Raw genomic sequence first — 16,641 nt, 5'->3', positions numbered from 1 at the left:
GGGTGGCAGAACTCACTGTAACGGTGCTCAGTGGTGGGGGGGGTGGCAGAACTCACTGTAACGGTGCTCAGTGGTGGGGGGGGTGGCAGAACTCACTGTAATGGTGCTCAGTGGTGGGGGGGGTGGGGGTGGCAGAACTCACTGTAACGGTGCTCAGTGGTGGTGGGGGGGGGTTGGCAGAACTCACTGTAATGGTGCTCAGTGGTGGGGAGGGTGGGGGTGGCAGAACTCACTGTAACGGTGCTCAGTGGTGGTGGGGGGGGTGGCAGAACTCACTGTAACGGTGCTCAGTGGTGGGGGGGGTGGGGGTGGCAGAACTCACTGTAATGGTGCTCAGTGGTGGTGGGGGGGGGTGGCAGAACTCACTGTAATGGTGCTCAGTGGTGGGGGGGGTGGGGGTGGCAGAACTCACTGTAATGGTGCTCAGTGGTGGGGGGGGTGGCAGAACTCACTGTAATGGTGCTCAGTGGTGGTGGGGGGGGTGGCAGAACTCACTGTAATGGTGCTCAGTGGTGGTGGGGGGGGTGGCAGAACTCACTGTAATGGTGCTCAGTGGTGGGGGGGTGGCAGAACTCACTGTAATGGTGCTCAGTGGTGGTGGGGGGGGTGGCAGAACTCACTGTAACGGTGCTCAGTGGTGGGGGGGGTGGCAGAACTCACTGTAACGGTGCTCAGTGGTGGGGGGGGTGGCAGAACTCACTGTAACGGTGCTCAGTGGTGGTGGTGGGGGTGGCAGAACTCACTGTAACGGTGCTCAGTGGTGGGGGGGGTGGGTGTGGCAGAACTCACTGTAACGGTGCTCAGTGGTGGGGGGGGTGGCAGAACTCACTGTAACGGTGCTCAGTGGTGGTGGGGGGGGTGGCAGAACTCACTGTAATGGTGCTCAGTGGTGGTCGGAGGGTGGCAGAACTCACTGTAATGGTGCTCAGTGGTGGTGGGGGGGTGGCAGAACTCACTGTAATGGTGCTCAGTGGTGGTGGGGGGGGTGGCAGAACTCACTGTAATGGTGCTCAGTGGTGGTGGGGGGGGTGGCAGAACTCACTGTAATGGTGCTCAGTGGTGGGGGGGGTAGCAGAACTCACTGTAACGGTGCTCAGTGGTGGGGGGGTGGCAGAACTCACTGTAACGGTGCTCAGTGGTGGTGGGGGGGGTGGCAGAACTCACTGTAATGGTGCTCAGTGGTGGGGGGGGTGGCAGAACTCACTGTAATGGTGCTCAGTGGTGGGGGGGGTGGCAGAACTCACTGTAATGGTGCTCAGTGGTGGGGGGGTGGGGGTGGCAGAACTCACTGTAACGGTGCTCAGTGGTGGGGGGGGTGGGGGTGGCAGAACTCACTGTAATGGTGCTCAGTGGTGGTGGGGGTGGGGGTGGCAGAACTCACTGTAACGGTGCTCAGTGGTGGTGGGGGTGGGGGTGGCAGAACTCACTGTAACGGTGCTCAGTGGTGGGGGGGTGGCAGAACTCACTGTAATGGTGCTCAGTGGTGGTGGGGGGGGGCAGAACTCACTGTAATGGTGCTCAGTGGTGGTGGGGGTGGGGGTGGCAGAACTCACTGTAACAGTGCTCAGTGGTGGGGTGGGGGGGTTGCCTGTGATGGACTGAGCTGTATCCACCACTTTCTGTAGAGTTCCAATCCTGTCCATTGGCATTTCCATACCAGGCCACGATGCAATCAGTTACAATGCCCTCCATCGTGTATCTATAGAAGTTTGTCAAAGTTCTGATCTGAACCTAACTGATACCACCTACTTGCACAATCATGTCATCATTCACCTACTGAAATTCAGTTCCCTACTCCTGGGGCTGATATACACACTGAAACATTTCTCATACACACACTTGACCAGCCCAATACCATTCTCATTGTTGTTCCTCTCCACGACTTGTGAAGCACTGGGTGGCAACCTTGCTGTTTCTTCAGCATTTTGTCTGTTTTATGTGAGGCCGAGTTGCTAGCTCGACACTCAACCCAGCACAGATGGAAAGCTTGCAAGGAGCTGGCCGGATTCGAGCTGGGCATCACTCGCCTCAAAGTCAGGTGCGGATGCCCCTACACCACCGGCCAATACCGTTCTTGAGTGCCTCCAGGATTATAACTTCATAAATCTGACTTAATTCCACCCAAAACCTCCTGCCAACTATCACTTTTAATAAGAACCTATTCAGCTGACTTTCTGAAACAGACGAGAAACAGCCATTAAAGCTCCCTAGTGTCTGAAATTTCTACCTTGGAATAAAGCTATTGTCTGTCTAGCCTATCTGAACCTTGCACGATTTCTTGTAAGCTTCTCAGACTCCAACGCTCAAGAGGAAACAATCCATGTGTGCCCAAATTCGTCTTATAGTTAATAATCTAGGCAGCATTCTGGGAAACTTCTTCTGCACCCTTTCCAAAGCCTCCACATCCTCCCTCAGTTCCAGGGAGAACAGAGGTGCAACCCAATGAAAGTTTTATACAACTACAACGTAACTTCCTGATTCTTATACTCAATGCCCCAACCGCTGAAGAAAAGCAGACCGTGGTCCTTCTTTACCACTCAATCTTCTTGAGTTGTCACTTTCAAGGAGTTTTTGACTTGTAACTCTTTGTAAATCAACATATATTTAAAACTATTTTGTTGGTACTCTGTGGAAACTATTAGAATAGATAGAGTGGGAGCTTAAACATGATTTCAGGCTGCTTTTGATCTATAACTTGATTTTGCTCAAAATAAGTACCTTTACATTTCACAGTTCATTCTGCAGATGTTACTTTGCTAAGATATTTCTCAATCCTGTTCTGTTAGTTGAAGTTTCTGGCCGAGTACTTACTGATGTCTTTAAATTGTGGATTTCCTTTGCTTTCTGTAATGCCAACTCGTTGAAAGCTTGCATAGATTCTGAGATTTTCATTGAAATATCACATTTTGAAGTGTTAACATGTCTGAAAAGAAAATAAGAGACAATTTAGGAAAAAAAAATGAGTATAAAAAATTTCGAGGAATCTTTAACATAGACAGAACCCATAACTAGTAAGATGTATCATGAACTACTGGCAGATCAATTTGCTTCATTAAGGCAATCTTTTAAGAAAAAATGAACAGTTATGAGAATACGTAGAATTCTGATAATCTGACAAATTTGAGATTTTAGGTTATCAGATTAGCGGGACATTACTTCTAACACATTTTTAATTCACCTTTGCCCATTAGGGACTATGTTTAGTTATGTGAATATAGCAGATATTAAGTCAAGGAAGAACCAGTCTTCAGTTCTTATTGTAAATTGCAAGCAGTAAATTAAAGTTAAAAGCAAAAGCTAGTCCACAGACAAAGAGATATTATTTACAAAATGGTGACCATGATATATTTGCATATGCATTAGCCAAATGTTAAGACAATGGGGCTGTGTTAATTGGTCTGCATCAAACCAGACATCTATGGGTTTAAGTAATTTGCACCACTGTAAATTAAATAAACTCAGGAAACTTGAAATTAGTTTGTCCCAGCAGGGGTGTTTGAACTTTCAGAGGTGTCTCCCACTGTACAGATCAAAATCAAAGTTCAAATACATTTATTATCAAAGTAGATATATGTCACCAGATGTCGCCCTGAGATTCATTATGCTTGTGGGCATACTCAACAAATCCATAATTAATAACCATAACTACACCAACTTGTTCATTCAACCAGTGTGCAAAAGGCAACAAACTGTGCAAATGCAAAAAGAAAGAAGAAAGAGTAATAATAATAAATAAGAGATAAATATTGAGAACATAAGATGAAGGGTCCTTGAAAGTGAATCTTTAGGTTGAGGGAACATTTCGATGATGGGGCAGGTGAAGTAGAGTGAAGTTATCCCCTTTGGTTCAAGAGCCTGATGGTTGACAGGTAATAGCTGTTCCTTAACCTGGTGCTGTGAGTCTTGACGCCCCTGTACATTCTTCCTGATGGCAGCAACGAGAGTAAAGTATGTCCTGGGGGAGTGGGGTCCCTGATGATGGATGCTGTTTTCCTGCAACAATGTTTCATGTAGATGTGCTCAATGGTGGGGAGGGCTTTGCCCATGATGGACTGGGCCATATCCACTACTTCTGCAATTCAAAGGAAGCAGTGTCAAACGAAAGAATTGAAGTATACAATGTCTTTGTAAGTATTGAATTGTACTGTTACCATTGATCTTACGGGTATAAAATGTGATGTGCTTTGGAGTTTGGAAGACTCCAGAAGAATGCTTGCTTGCTGTGATGAATAGACATCCATATCACCAGCTTCACTGTCTCTCTGGTGACTTTGATCACAGTTACAACAGTTGGGGGCTCAACTGGGATACATTCCTGACCCACTGTGTGGGCAGTGACTTAAGCAGTCTAAGGGGTGAGTATTTTTAAGAGAAGCACCCACACTTAGATCTGTTCAGATCTATGACCATGGGATCACAAAGTATCAAAGAACAAAACGGTCAGTTGAAATGCTGGATATAAAAGAGGTGTGTGTGTTTGTGTAAGGGACCAGCTATTAGACAGTTTTGGGTAGCTTGGTGACACAGGACCACAAGCTGCGAACACTCTGGATGTTCAGGACACTGTATATAGTGGTATACTTGCTTGTGAGTGTATTTGTGTGTTCTTAAGAATAATTTTGAAGCTTTGGAGTTTTATACGGAAGGAGTGATACAGGCACCATGAGTTCAGTGGACAGAAGTGGAAGATTGCAGAGTACATACACTGTGGTTTGAACTAAGTTTGTACTGCTTAATTTTTATCCATCCCTTATGTTTTGCTTAGAATGGGATTTAGTGTGGAAGTATTTGAGTGAATGGTTATTCCCAGGTGTATCTATTGGGATGGGATGGGATTTAGTGTGGAAGTATTTGAGTGAATGGTTATATCCAGGTGTATCTATTGGGATGGCACGTATTGAGGTGAGACAATGTCTGGTTAAGAATCCTGATGATCCCAGCCAGCCCTTGATCCTGATTACCACCATTTACAGACCCTTCACTCCCGGGGAGAAGCAGGGCATTTTATCTGAGCTGCCCTCACTTAAAGTTACTTGTGGGAATTCAGAATTCTGGCGCAAGCTCGAAGAAATGATTGAACTTCACCAGATGATATCTTCAAAAGACATACATGTCTTGGTAAAAGTGAAATGCCCAAAGAATATGTGGGATAGTATGATAATATGTGAGAGCGTGGATGGTACTTGGACAACTAACAAGGAGAGGTACCGCTTCTTTAAGGGGGGAGTGAGGCAGCGGCTGGGGGGAGGTGAGAGTAATTGGGGAATGATAACATTGGAGGTTCAGAGAGTCGGTGAGGCCACCATGGGTCATGCAAAGCACAAATATCAAGCAGATGATGAGTATTCAGGGTAGGACAATCCTGGTAAGGATGATCCAGTCTTCCTGACCAGGAAGTTTTAGATTTGGGGATAACAGTGGGATTGACCTACCCAGTGATAGTTTTCTGGGGTAGAACAGAGGAGAGGGAAGCAAAGTTGTAAGGTGTCTGTAGTGAATGTAGCTGCTGTGACGTCACAGAGGGCTTGTTTTATGTGCCAGCAACCAGAAAACCAAGCAAGGAGCTTTGGGAGTAGACCGGGAAGAGTAAAGGAGATGATATATTACTGCTGCGGCCTATTGGGCCATAGCTGGAGGTGGTGTCCTACAAAGAGAGGAAGGTGTGGGGGTCACTCACCAAAACAGGAAGAAATCACAGCAGTGCCCTTTCTATCTGATTTGACTGCTGGCCAGATTATAGAACTAATGAAGACGGTGTTCAGGTCAGATAAACAGCTGGAGGCAGCATGCACTGCTAGTAGTGGACACCCACAGATGTACTGTACACAGGTTTATTGGGGGCCAGCAATGTGTTATGTTAGTGGGCACAGAATCATCAGTATCCATGATTGATCTACCCTCGTCGATGCCCGCAGAGGCACTCGTACCCAGCGCAGGATGTGAAACTACAAGGGCAGAGAGAAGTGAGCCTCATGTACTTGAGATTGAAGGGGTGCAGCCTCCATCAGATTTTTGGGTGTGCCCAAAGATTATTTTGGGTACCAAAACAATGAGGGTACCGTCCTGGGGACAGACACTCTAAATAAGGCAGGTGCTATCATAGACTCAGGAAAGGGAGAAATAACATGGACAAGACAGGGACAGTGAACAGGTATAATCCCCAGAGCAGACAACATGGCTCATCGAGAGAGAGCAGCCCCAAACAGGGACAGGACACGGGACGATGTGCATGTCAGGAGGTCCTAAACTAGGGACCAAACACAGTCAAGAAGTGTTAAAATCAGTGTGGCTGCCTTCAGAGAACACAACAATTAAAGCAAAGACACAACAGAAAGGGGAAAGAAACAAGTAGAATGAGAATGAACATGCAGGTCGCAGGGAGAGAGCAACAGAGAACTTGGGATGACAGAAGTTGAAACTGTGAAGGAAGAAACTATTGGAGCTAATTTAGTGAAATAAATAACCAGAGAAGAGGAGAAGATGGCGGCGCGACGGCAGCGCGCGCGGCCTCTCCGGTGATGAGTATCTGTTATCTGTCAAGTAGGGGACCGTGCACAATTCTGATTTGATGGAGACAGGCGTGAGAGTATGGAGGAGCGTCTGGAAAACTTCTGAAATGCTCGCTTCGCTGCTGCTGCTACTGCGTGGTAACCGGAATCTCCGGAGCTGAAGGCCCCGAAATCCTCGGCTTTGCGTGTTTCAGCGGCCGGGGCGAGGTCGAAGACGCTCAGCAGAGGATGGCGCTCGGGAGGCTGTATCGGAGGGCTGGTCAGAGGCTCAAAGTTTTCGGACGGATGGACTCAGTGTCGGCTGTGGTCGGCTGTTTCCAAGGCATCGGCAAGTTGACGGTGCCTTGGAGGTTTATGGCATGGAGTTTCTCCCTTTTGCTGCCTGCTATCGGGGACTCGGGAGTCATCGACTCGGGGACTTTTGAGACTTTTTTTTACCGTGCCCATGGTTTGTTCTTCATCAAATTATGGTATTGCTTTGCACTGCTGTAACTATATGTTATAATTATGAGGTTCTGTCAGTGTTAGTCTTTGGTTTGTCCTGTTTTCTGTGATATCACTCTGGAGAAACATTGTATCATTTCTTAATGCATGTATGCATTTCTAAATGACAATAGAAGAGGACTGAGTGTTCTCATAATCAGGAAAAAAAATAACATGGAGAAGTGAGCAATGTTGTAACCAGAGTAGCACATTGTGGGACTAAGCAAAACAGCAGCAACAGAGGGAGAGAAGATAGCCCCCCCACAGCCAGGTGACCAAGTCATGCTGAGGGTGCTGCCTGAAAAGGCAGGGTTTGCTCATAGATGGGTATGGCTTCTGACAAATGATAGCTGTGTTTGTGTACAGACCCAGCGTGGTAGCCAGTGGGAACATAAGAACATATGCCTTCTTGTTGCCCTCACTGACAGAACAAGGGATCAAGTCTAGCCAGTAACAATGTCATTACAGAGAATTTAACTGATGAACGCCAGCCTGTTGCTCCATGTCTGACCCACAGATGGAAGAGAATGGGAACGCAAAAGACACAGAGACATGTCAACAAGCCGTGAATAAAGTGTAAAGTGTAATGGTAACTGTACTTTGTAATGAAGGCTAGTTCTGGAAGGAAGATGATTAGTTATATAGATCAGGATAAAAATATATTGGGAAAATAGATGGGAAGGGATCTGAGTTACGGCAGAGACATCAAGTTCCACAAAGCAGACTGAGAAAGAAGAGATTGTGCACAGCATCTGGAGGCAGCCACCTGATGAAAAATGAAAAATGAAAGATCAGATTATTATTTAAATGGTAGAAAATTGCAGCATGCTGCTGTGCAGAGGGATTTGGGAGTGCTTGTGCATGAATCACAAAAGGTTGGTTTGCAGGTGCAGCAGGCTATCAAGAAAGCAAATGGGATGTTGGCCTTCATTACTAGAGGGAATGAAGTTAACAGCAGGGAGGTTACACTGCAACCGTACTAGGTACTGGTGAGGCCGCACCTGGAGTACTGCGTACGATTCTGGTCACCTTGCTTGAGGAAGGGTATACTGGATTTGGAGGCAGTGCAGAGGAGGTTCATCAGATTGATTCCAAAGATGAAGGGGTTAGACTATGAGGAGAGACTGAGTTGCCTGTGACTGTACTCACTGGAATCCAGAATGAGAGGGGATCTTATAGAAACATATTAAAATTATGAAAGGGATAGATAAGATAGAAGCAGGAAAGTTGTTTCCAGAAGGTGAGACTAGAACTGGGGGACATAGCCACAAAATTTGGGGGAATGGATTTAGGACAGAGATGAGGAGGAACTACTTTTCCCAGAGGGTGGTGAATCTGTGGAATTCTCTGCCCAGTGAAGCAGTGGAAGCTACCTTAGTAAATACGTTTGTATATTTAAGACAAGGCTGGATAGATTTTTGCATAGTAAGGGAATTAAGGGTTATGGGGAAAAGGTAGGTAGGTGGAGATGAGTCTATGATCAGATCAGTCATGATCTTATTGAATCAGATGGCCTACTCCTGCTCCTATTTCTTATGTTCACTCCAGCCTGATGGAGAGTGAACACAAGTGAGCTGGGCCCTTTCACTGGTTGGGCCAGCGATGGAACAGACGGTCTAGGAGAGGGTGCCACTGGGGTGAGGTCCTTGCAGCTATCAGAACAGAGACTACCCCAAACCCTACCGTAGATCTATCAAGGAGACCGAGAGACTTGCCAGATTATTCTGATAGTCTTGTATCATGACACAGAATGTGAGCTGTTGCCTGCGAACATGGAACAAAATTACCTTGCTGACGCCCCCACCCACAGACAGCTGCTGCTGATAGCTTTAGCTATCGGGTACTGAAGGGGTGACGATAAGGATATGTAAACTACAGTGGGCCAGCAGGGAAGGAGGTAACACGCACATGAACAACAAAGCTCCACTTTAAAGACTGCTTGACATTGAGAGGAAAAGTATCGAAGAAGAGGATGTGATGAAATTTCTGGAATGTTTTATTGCCATCTCAGCTTACTCTTGCAGATAGCAAGTTAGGGATGATAGTGCCCATGTTAAGTAAGCATGGGAGGTTAGTCATTAGGAAGGGATCTGAAGTGAAGGGCATTTTGCTGCCTTGCTTAACTAGATCCTCAAAGTTTAGCTTCCCTGGGACAGATTTGTGTCCAGGGGCCAAGATGAGGGGCTAACACGAATTCTTTGCCCTTTCAACCCACCCCCCTCTGCAGGACGATTTACTATAATACTGTATTATATGCAGTGAACAGAGCAGGCTGACACAGGTACATTAGAAGGGATAGAATCTGGAACTACACTTCATGAATTCGATTGGGAGGGCAAACAACTGCTTTAGAAAATCTGTCAAAACTGATTTGTCAATCATCATATCTGCCAACCACTGGGACACAATTGCACCTCGAGGAGATTGACCTCTGGTATATTTGAACATATCACCAAGCAAAGGAGCAGGGCAGCAGCGTAGTATTTAGCATAATACTATTACAGTGCCAGTGAGCCAGGTTTGATTCCCACTGCTGCCTGCAAGGAGTTTGTACGTTCGCCCTGTGGCCGTGCGGGCTTCCTCTGGGTGCCTTAATGTTACATCCAACCAAGAAACATCTCCATGCTGAAAAGAAAGAGTTAAATTTGATTCCTCCATGGTATATGCTAAAATAAAATGTAAGTTTTTAAGACGAAATGGTGTTAAGTGAAGAAAGAGGGATTGTTTTGAGAAAGTTAAAGCAGTACAAGTCTACAGCATTGAGAGTAGATAACAATGAATGCATGTTTGTCCGGGGAAGGTAAAACGTCATTGTGCAGATGTGGGTATTCAAATGGTACCTTATCGTGGGAAAGCACTAGTGTAAGGGGTTTTGAAGGGTATGATAAAAAGGGGTAATTTCTTTGTGTAAATGGGAATCTTCTGTTGGGCTGGGTTGCCACTAGGGCTACTGGTAAGAGTTGGAGATAGATAGGGAGTGTGTGTGTGTGTGTGAGGGAGAGAGAGCTGAGTGAAAGTTTGTCAGATCTGTAATTCCAGCATTGCACAGTGCCTCCTTTCTTTCCGAATACCTCGTCCTGCTGAATCAGAAAAGCAGAGAACAAATTTTAAAATATTTTTGTTACATATGCCTCATACAAAATTTTCCACCTTCTAGCAAACCAATCACAAACAAGAGAAAGTCTGCACCTGCTGGAAATCCAATCGACACACAAAAATACTGGAGGAACAGCAGGCCAGGCAGCCCAAAACGTCGACTGTACTCTTTTCTAAAGATGCTGCTTGGCCTGCAGAGTTCCTCCAGCATTTTGTGTGTGTCACCTTCTAGCAAACCTTGTTCCCATTCGGCTTTTGGCCTGGATTTTATCCTTTAGGTATTGCTTCTATCAATGAAAACCACCTATGGCGAAAACGCTATTTTGACTAGTGCCTCACTGGGCTTAAGCTACTGACAAGGCGTTCTCCACTGGAACATGACAAAGTAACTCACTCTTTTCCTTCCCGGTGACTGGGAGGGGTGTCGGCTGTGTTCTGAGTGCCACACGTCTTTGGCGACTGTCCTTTTACAGGAGCTTTTCTCTGGAATCGATGAAGCTTGTGATCCTTTGGTGGGCATTTCTGTTAAAGATAGTAGATGTTAATAGATAAATAATTCATGCCTGAAAACAGTCCTGCTGCACAACAGACATCATTAAATTCTCCCAAATGTGTTGTCTTCAAAAGATTTTCTTGAACTTCCATGAATTTCTTCATTACCCCCGGTGCTCATTTTAATAATAAAAGCAACATTATACATTGACAGTGACACAAAAAAATCCTCTCCCTAGATGCTGCCTGACCTGCTGAGTTCCTCCAGCGTTTTGTGTATGTTGCTCACAATTCCCAGCATCTGCAGAATGTCTTGTGTTTAGACATTGGCAAGAATAGTGTGGAAATGTGTCACACAGGTTCTTTTATATATTAATTGACATTACTTGTGCCTTAAAGTACCAATGTATCAGCTTCAACCACCACCCCTGGCAGGGCATTCCATGTATTCACCACTCTCTGTGTAAAAACTTACCTCTGACATCCCCCCTGTACTTCCCTCCAATCACCTTAGAATTATGTCCCTCATATTAGCTACTTCCACCCTGGGAAGAAGTATCTGACTGTCCACTCTACCTATATTTCTTATCCTCTTGTACACCTCTATCAAGTCACCTCTCACCCTCCTTCGCTCCAGAGAGAAAAGCCCTTAGCTCTCTCAACCTATCTTCATAAGACATACAAAGTTCCAGCCAACATCCCAGTAAATTTCCTCTACACCCTCTTTAAACATTCTGCATCCTTTCTAACTAGGGTTTTATACAGCTGCAACATTGCGGCTTTTGAATTCAATCTCGGGTTCATAAAGGCCAACACACCGAACGCCTTCTTGACAACTCTATCACACGTGGGGCAACTTTGAGTGTTCTATAGGTATGGATCCCAAGGTCCTTTTGTTCCTGCACAAAGCCAAGAATCGTACCGTTAACCCTGCATCCTGCCTTCAAATTCAACCTTACAAAATGACTCACTTCACATTTCTCTGGATTGAACTCCATCAGCCACTTGTCAGCCCCACTCTGCATCCTGTCAATGACCCAAGGGATATTTGCAAGGGACAAGTAGATAGGTTCCCCTGAAGGCAATAAAAAAAAGCTTGCCTACAGCTGTCCCCAAACAACCCCACATCCCAACCGGGCTTGATTATTTCTTTAGAATAACATCAATAATGTACTACTATATCCTGAGCTGACCCAGGGATACGAAACAACTGTCACTAGTTGAGACGTTGGGATTGGAAGAGGCCTCCAAATCTTGTCGTGCCCATTTGGCCATGATGGTTGGCTACAGCAATCACTCGGGATTGACGTGCTTTGCTGGAAAAAGTTTAGCAACCTAACCAAAGGTCCAAAGGTTCAAACACTCAGCGACCTAGAAATGAAGACCAAGGCCCTGAAGGAGAAGGGATAAAGAAGCACTGCCAAGGACGAGGAAGCATCATTAAAAAACAATGAGTTATAAATCCGTTGGCAGCTGGAGTCCAAAGAAAACGGCCGGTCCTGGCATTACGTATACGTGCGTGCGTATGGAGGAACGGGGCTCGTTTTGCTGTTGTTGCTTTGCTGCTTGGTATGTTCTGTTCTGCTGAGTTCTATGTTGTTCTGCCGAGTATTGTAGGCATACTATGTTGGTGCTGAAATGTGTGGCAAGACTTGTGGGCTGTTTCCTTGGGTTGTGCTGGTTGTTAATGTAAATGACGCATTTCATTGTACATTTCTGTGGAAGTTGTGGTAAGGCAAGGGTTAACATAATATCCAGGCGAGGATAGACTGCAGATAGAGTGTAGATAGCCCAGGCAAGAAAGACCTTTGAAAAGCATAGCTTCCCTTTGCATAACAGATTCTCAGAGCCATTTTCCCTCTTAGAGATGAGGTAAGAATGTAAAGAAAGGGTGCAAAGCACAGACCAGCTAAGGGACAATTGCTTTACTAACTTTAAAACAACTTCTTGTAGTTTCTATTGACTTCTAACACTTGGATGGTGAATGGAGATTGATCTTGCAAGTTAGCAATCCAACATACATAGGTTACCATACGGTCAATTCTGTATAAAAATGCCAGTTCTCTGTTCAATCTTCAGTACAGTGTGGAGACAGGGCCCATGCTGTTCTCCTTGTGCAAAGGTCCATGGGGTCTTAGTCTAAAAAAAGGTAGTTGAATGAGTATCACAATCACGTGGGGGCATTGTAGATGATCTCAGAGATGGACGGTATGCTTCAAGGCTATAGGGCGGCATGGTAGTGCAGTGGTTGGCACAATGCTTTACAGTACCAGCGACCCAGATTCAATTCCTGGCACCGCCTGTGAGGAGCTTATATGCTGTCCCCATGATCGTGTGGGTTCCCTCCGGGTGCTCCAGTTTCCTCCCACAGTCCAAAGACGTACCGGTAGGTGGGTTAATTGGTCATTGTAAATTGTCCCATGATTGGGCTGGGATTAACTCAGGGTAATCTGGGGTTGCTGAGTGGTGTGGCTCGTAGGGCCGGAAGGGCCTTTTCTGTGCTGTATCTCACACAGCAATCTGAAATGGGTGTGCCACCAAGAAATACCCATGAGATGCGCACCCCTCATAATGTAAAAGATGGAAACGCTAAGATTTCCTTTCATGAGTTTTTTGAAAGAAAACCTGAAGGATTTCTTCACAGTCACCCCGTTGAGGAAGAGTTTTCTAATAGCTTGACTTAATGGTGATGTTTAAGAGAATGAATTGACGTTAACAAGTCAATGATCTTAACCAGCTTGATAGGCCATGCAGCAGATCTATTCTTTTCTATAGAGCAACTTCTGAATTGCCCGCTTCGCTGCCGCTGCTACTGTGCGATCTCTGGAGACGTAGGCCCCAAATCTTCAGCTTTGCGTATCTCCTGTTGCTGGGGCCGGTGTTGGAACGCTCAGCAGAGATGGTGCTCAGTGCATCAGTGTCGGGAAGTGGTCGGAGGCTCGGAGTTTCCGGACGGACTTGGGTCGGACTGTGGTCGGATGCTTGCGGGATGCTGCACCGGCAAGTTGGCGGTGCTGGAGGTTCACCGTCTGCGTGAGATGATGGGACTTTGAGAGACTCTGAGACTTTCACTGTGCCATGGTCTGTTCTTAACAAATTACGGTATTGCTTTGCACTGTTGTAACTATATGTTATAATTATGTGGTTTTTGTTAGTTTTTAAGTTGGTTTGTCATGTGTTTTCGTGATAGTCTGGAAAAACATTTTTATCTTTTCCTAATGCATGCATTACTAAATGACAATAAAAGGGGACTGTGTGTCCTCATAATCATAATCATAAATGAACCATGCAACTTAACAAGGGAATAACACCATTTGCCCTGATCATGATGTATGCTCACACAATTGTGGTTAGGCTTGTTTGTGTTCTATTTTGACTGGAGCTTAGTTCAGTTCAGATGGCACTGGACTGCAGTCTCCATGGAGGTCACAGTTCACACTTGGTAGATTTTTAGGTTTTTAACCAGCACGTCCTTGAGTGCATTGGTTGTTAATGCAAATGACGCATTTCACTGTCGGTTTTGATGTACAAGCGATGAAATAAATCTTAATCTTGTTATGTAGTTTAGAATCTCTGCAGTTCTCCATTTTTAGCTAGCATCTCAGATTCTTGTAATATTAAAACTAAATCACAATTGTGCCAAATATCTCTCAAAATTTTAGGCCCAAAGACTCCAGGAAAGAGGAATTACAAGAGATAAAAATACATTTTACAGCCTGCAATGGCAATGTGCCAACATTGATTTATATACACAGTTTAAGGTGCAATAATAGGTCGTTGTCCATGGGAAATTGCATCGCTCATATGTATAATTCAAATTTTGGAAGCTTAACTTCAAGAAATCACTGAATTCTACAAATACAAAGTGACACTAACCTCCTTAGGAATGCAAATGATTTTTATCTGATCTAAAGGTGTGACAGAAAATGGGCCTACATCTGGTTTAGGCCTGAGCTGGCGGTCTTGCCAATCCTTCAGTACAATGCCAGCTTGTCTTATTGGGAATCCTTGGTTGATGCAATACCTTGGACCCCTGAAACAGAAACAAAAATAAATACGTGGGGATTCTAGTGGTCATGCAGGCATTAAAGGAATTGTTTTTGCAAGTCTTCTCTGCAGTTGGAGCTGCAATACGAGATCAATATTCCATTAACCTCAACAATGCATTTTCACCTCAATATTACTGAAGTCAATGTTCATTTATTTTAAATGCAAGCCATTCTGCTGGAAATCTGCAGAACTGATGAAGGGTCTCAGCCCAAAACACTGACTGTTTACTCCTTTCCATAGGTGTTGCCTGACCTGCTGAGTTCCTCCAGTATTTAGTGTGTGTTCATTTATTTTAGATGCTTAGTTTCACTTTCCGCCTTGCTTGTCCAAATTGTTGAAATTCTAGTCCTTTCACTATTTCACAATTGGAGCATTGAGACCTAGGTATTCTGACCTAGAAACCTGACTCCTGGTGGGCTTATTTTGAGGAACTGATAACTGTGTTCATGCCGTGGTAATTAATTTTGTGTTTGGTCCTGTATGTTGGTTGTTGATGCAAATAATGTATTTCACTGTCTGCTTTGATGTTCTTGATAAATAAAGTTCAAAGTTCAAAGTAAATTTATTATCAAAGTACATGTATTTATGTCACCATATTCACTCCCTGAGATTCATTTTCTTGTGGGCATTCACAGTAGAACAAAGAAATAGGCTAAGTTCAGAATCAGGTTTGATATCACTGGCGCATGTTGTGAAATTTGTTATTTAGCAGCATTACATTATATTAAAAAGCTATATATTAAGAAATATATATGTAAAAAATAAATATGTAGCGCAAAAAAGTTGAGGTAGTGTTCATGGAACACACACAAATGCTGGAGGAACTCAGCAGGCCAGGCAGCATCTATGGAAAAGTGTACAGTCGACGTTTTGAGCCGAGACCCTTCGGCAGGACTGGAGAAAAGAAGATGAGGAGTCAGGGTTAGAAGGTGGAGGGAGGGGAAGATGAAACACAAGGTGATAAGTGAAACCGGGGGGGCGGGGGGGAGGTGTGAAGTAAAGAGCTGGGCAGTCGATTGGTGAAAGTGATAAAAGGCTGGAGAAGGGAATCTGATAGGAGAGGACAGAGGCCATGGAAGAAAGGGAAGGGGGAGGAGCACCAGAGGGAAGTGATGGTCAGGTAAGGAGATAAGGTGAGAGAGGAAAACTGAAATGGGGAATGGTGAAGGAGAGGGGCGGGGGACATTACCGGAAGTTTGAGAAATTGATGCTCATGCCATCAGTTTGGAGGCTACCCAGACAGAATATAAGGTGTTGCTCCGTCAACCTGGATGTGGCCCCATCACGACAGTAGAGGAAGCCATGGACATGTTAGAATGGAAATGGGAAGTGAAATTAAAATGGGTGGCACTGGGAGATCCCGCTATTTGTGGCGGATAGAGCATAGGCGGTCAGCAACGCGGTCTTCCAATCTACGTGGGCCTCACCGATGCACAGGAGGCCATACCGGGAGCACCAGATACAGTAGATAACCCCTACAGACTCACAGGTGAAGTGTTGCCTCAACTGGAAGGACTGTTTGGGGCTCTGAATGGTACTGTATTTAATGCCGCCATGAATGATCCCAGGCCTAGCTGTGAACGGAGGAGGGTTGAGCATGGCTTTAGCAACTCCATCCTGTTGAAGACCCACAGTTATAGAAACACCAACTGTAGCTCCAAAGACCCCATCCCTGGCAGAGCAAGGGTCTTTGCCTAGAAGATGTATGATGGGTTACACTTGGGGGCAACTTGAAAGACTGGTCCAAAACAGAAGACTCTGGGGAGCTGCTGTCGACAGCCTATGCCTCAGTGGGGGTGATGGGCTTAAAGTAACTATAACATTTATTTGTATTTGCAGAACAATTTTGCCAGTGAATTTATGCTTGTTCTGCCGAGATCCCAAAACAAACCAAATTCTTTTCTGCACTCCAGGTACATGTGGTACTTCTTCGAACATAGAACATAGAACACGCCATATGGCCCACCATGACCATGATCCAATCTAACTAATCCCATCTGCCTGCATGTGG

General features: G+C 45.3%; 1 protein-coding gene across 1 annotated transcript in view; it reads right to left on the bottom strand.

Moving 5' to 3' along the window:
- Positions 1–16,641, bottom strand: part of LOC140191644 (regulator of G-protein signaling 22-like) — a 151,057-nt gene that overhangs the window by 68,695 nt on the left and 65,721 nt on the right. Inside the window, exons 10-12 of the mRNA XM_072249277.1 lie at positions 14,457–14,613; positions 10,483–10,610; positions 2,812–2,923 (exon numbers count right to left, since the gene is read on the bottom strand). Coding sequence (XP_072105378.1) covers positions 2,812–2,923; positions 10,483–10,610; positions 14,457–14,613 — 397 coding nt within the window. The remainder of the gene's footprint in view (positions 1–2,811; positions 2,924–10,482; positions 10,611–14,456; positions 14,614–16,641) is intronic.

Source organism: Mobula birostris, chromosome 1 (genome assembly GCF_030028105.1).
Source record: "Mobula birostris isolate sMobBir1 chromosome 1, sMobBir1.hap1, whole genome shotgun sequence".
Classification (NCBI taxonomy): Eukaryota; Metazoa; Chordata; class Chondrichthyes; order Myliobatiformes; family Myliobatidae; genus Mobula; species Mobula birostris.
This window is presented reverse-complemented; position numbering and strand designations above follow the sequence as displayed.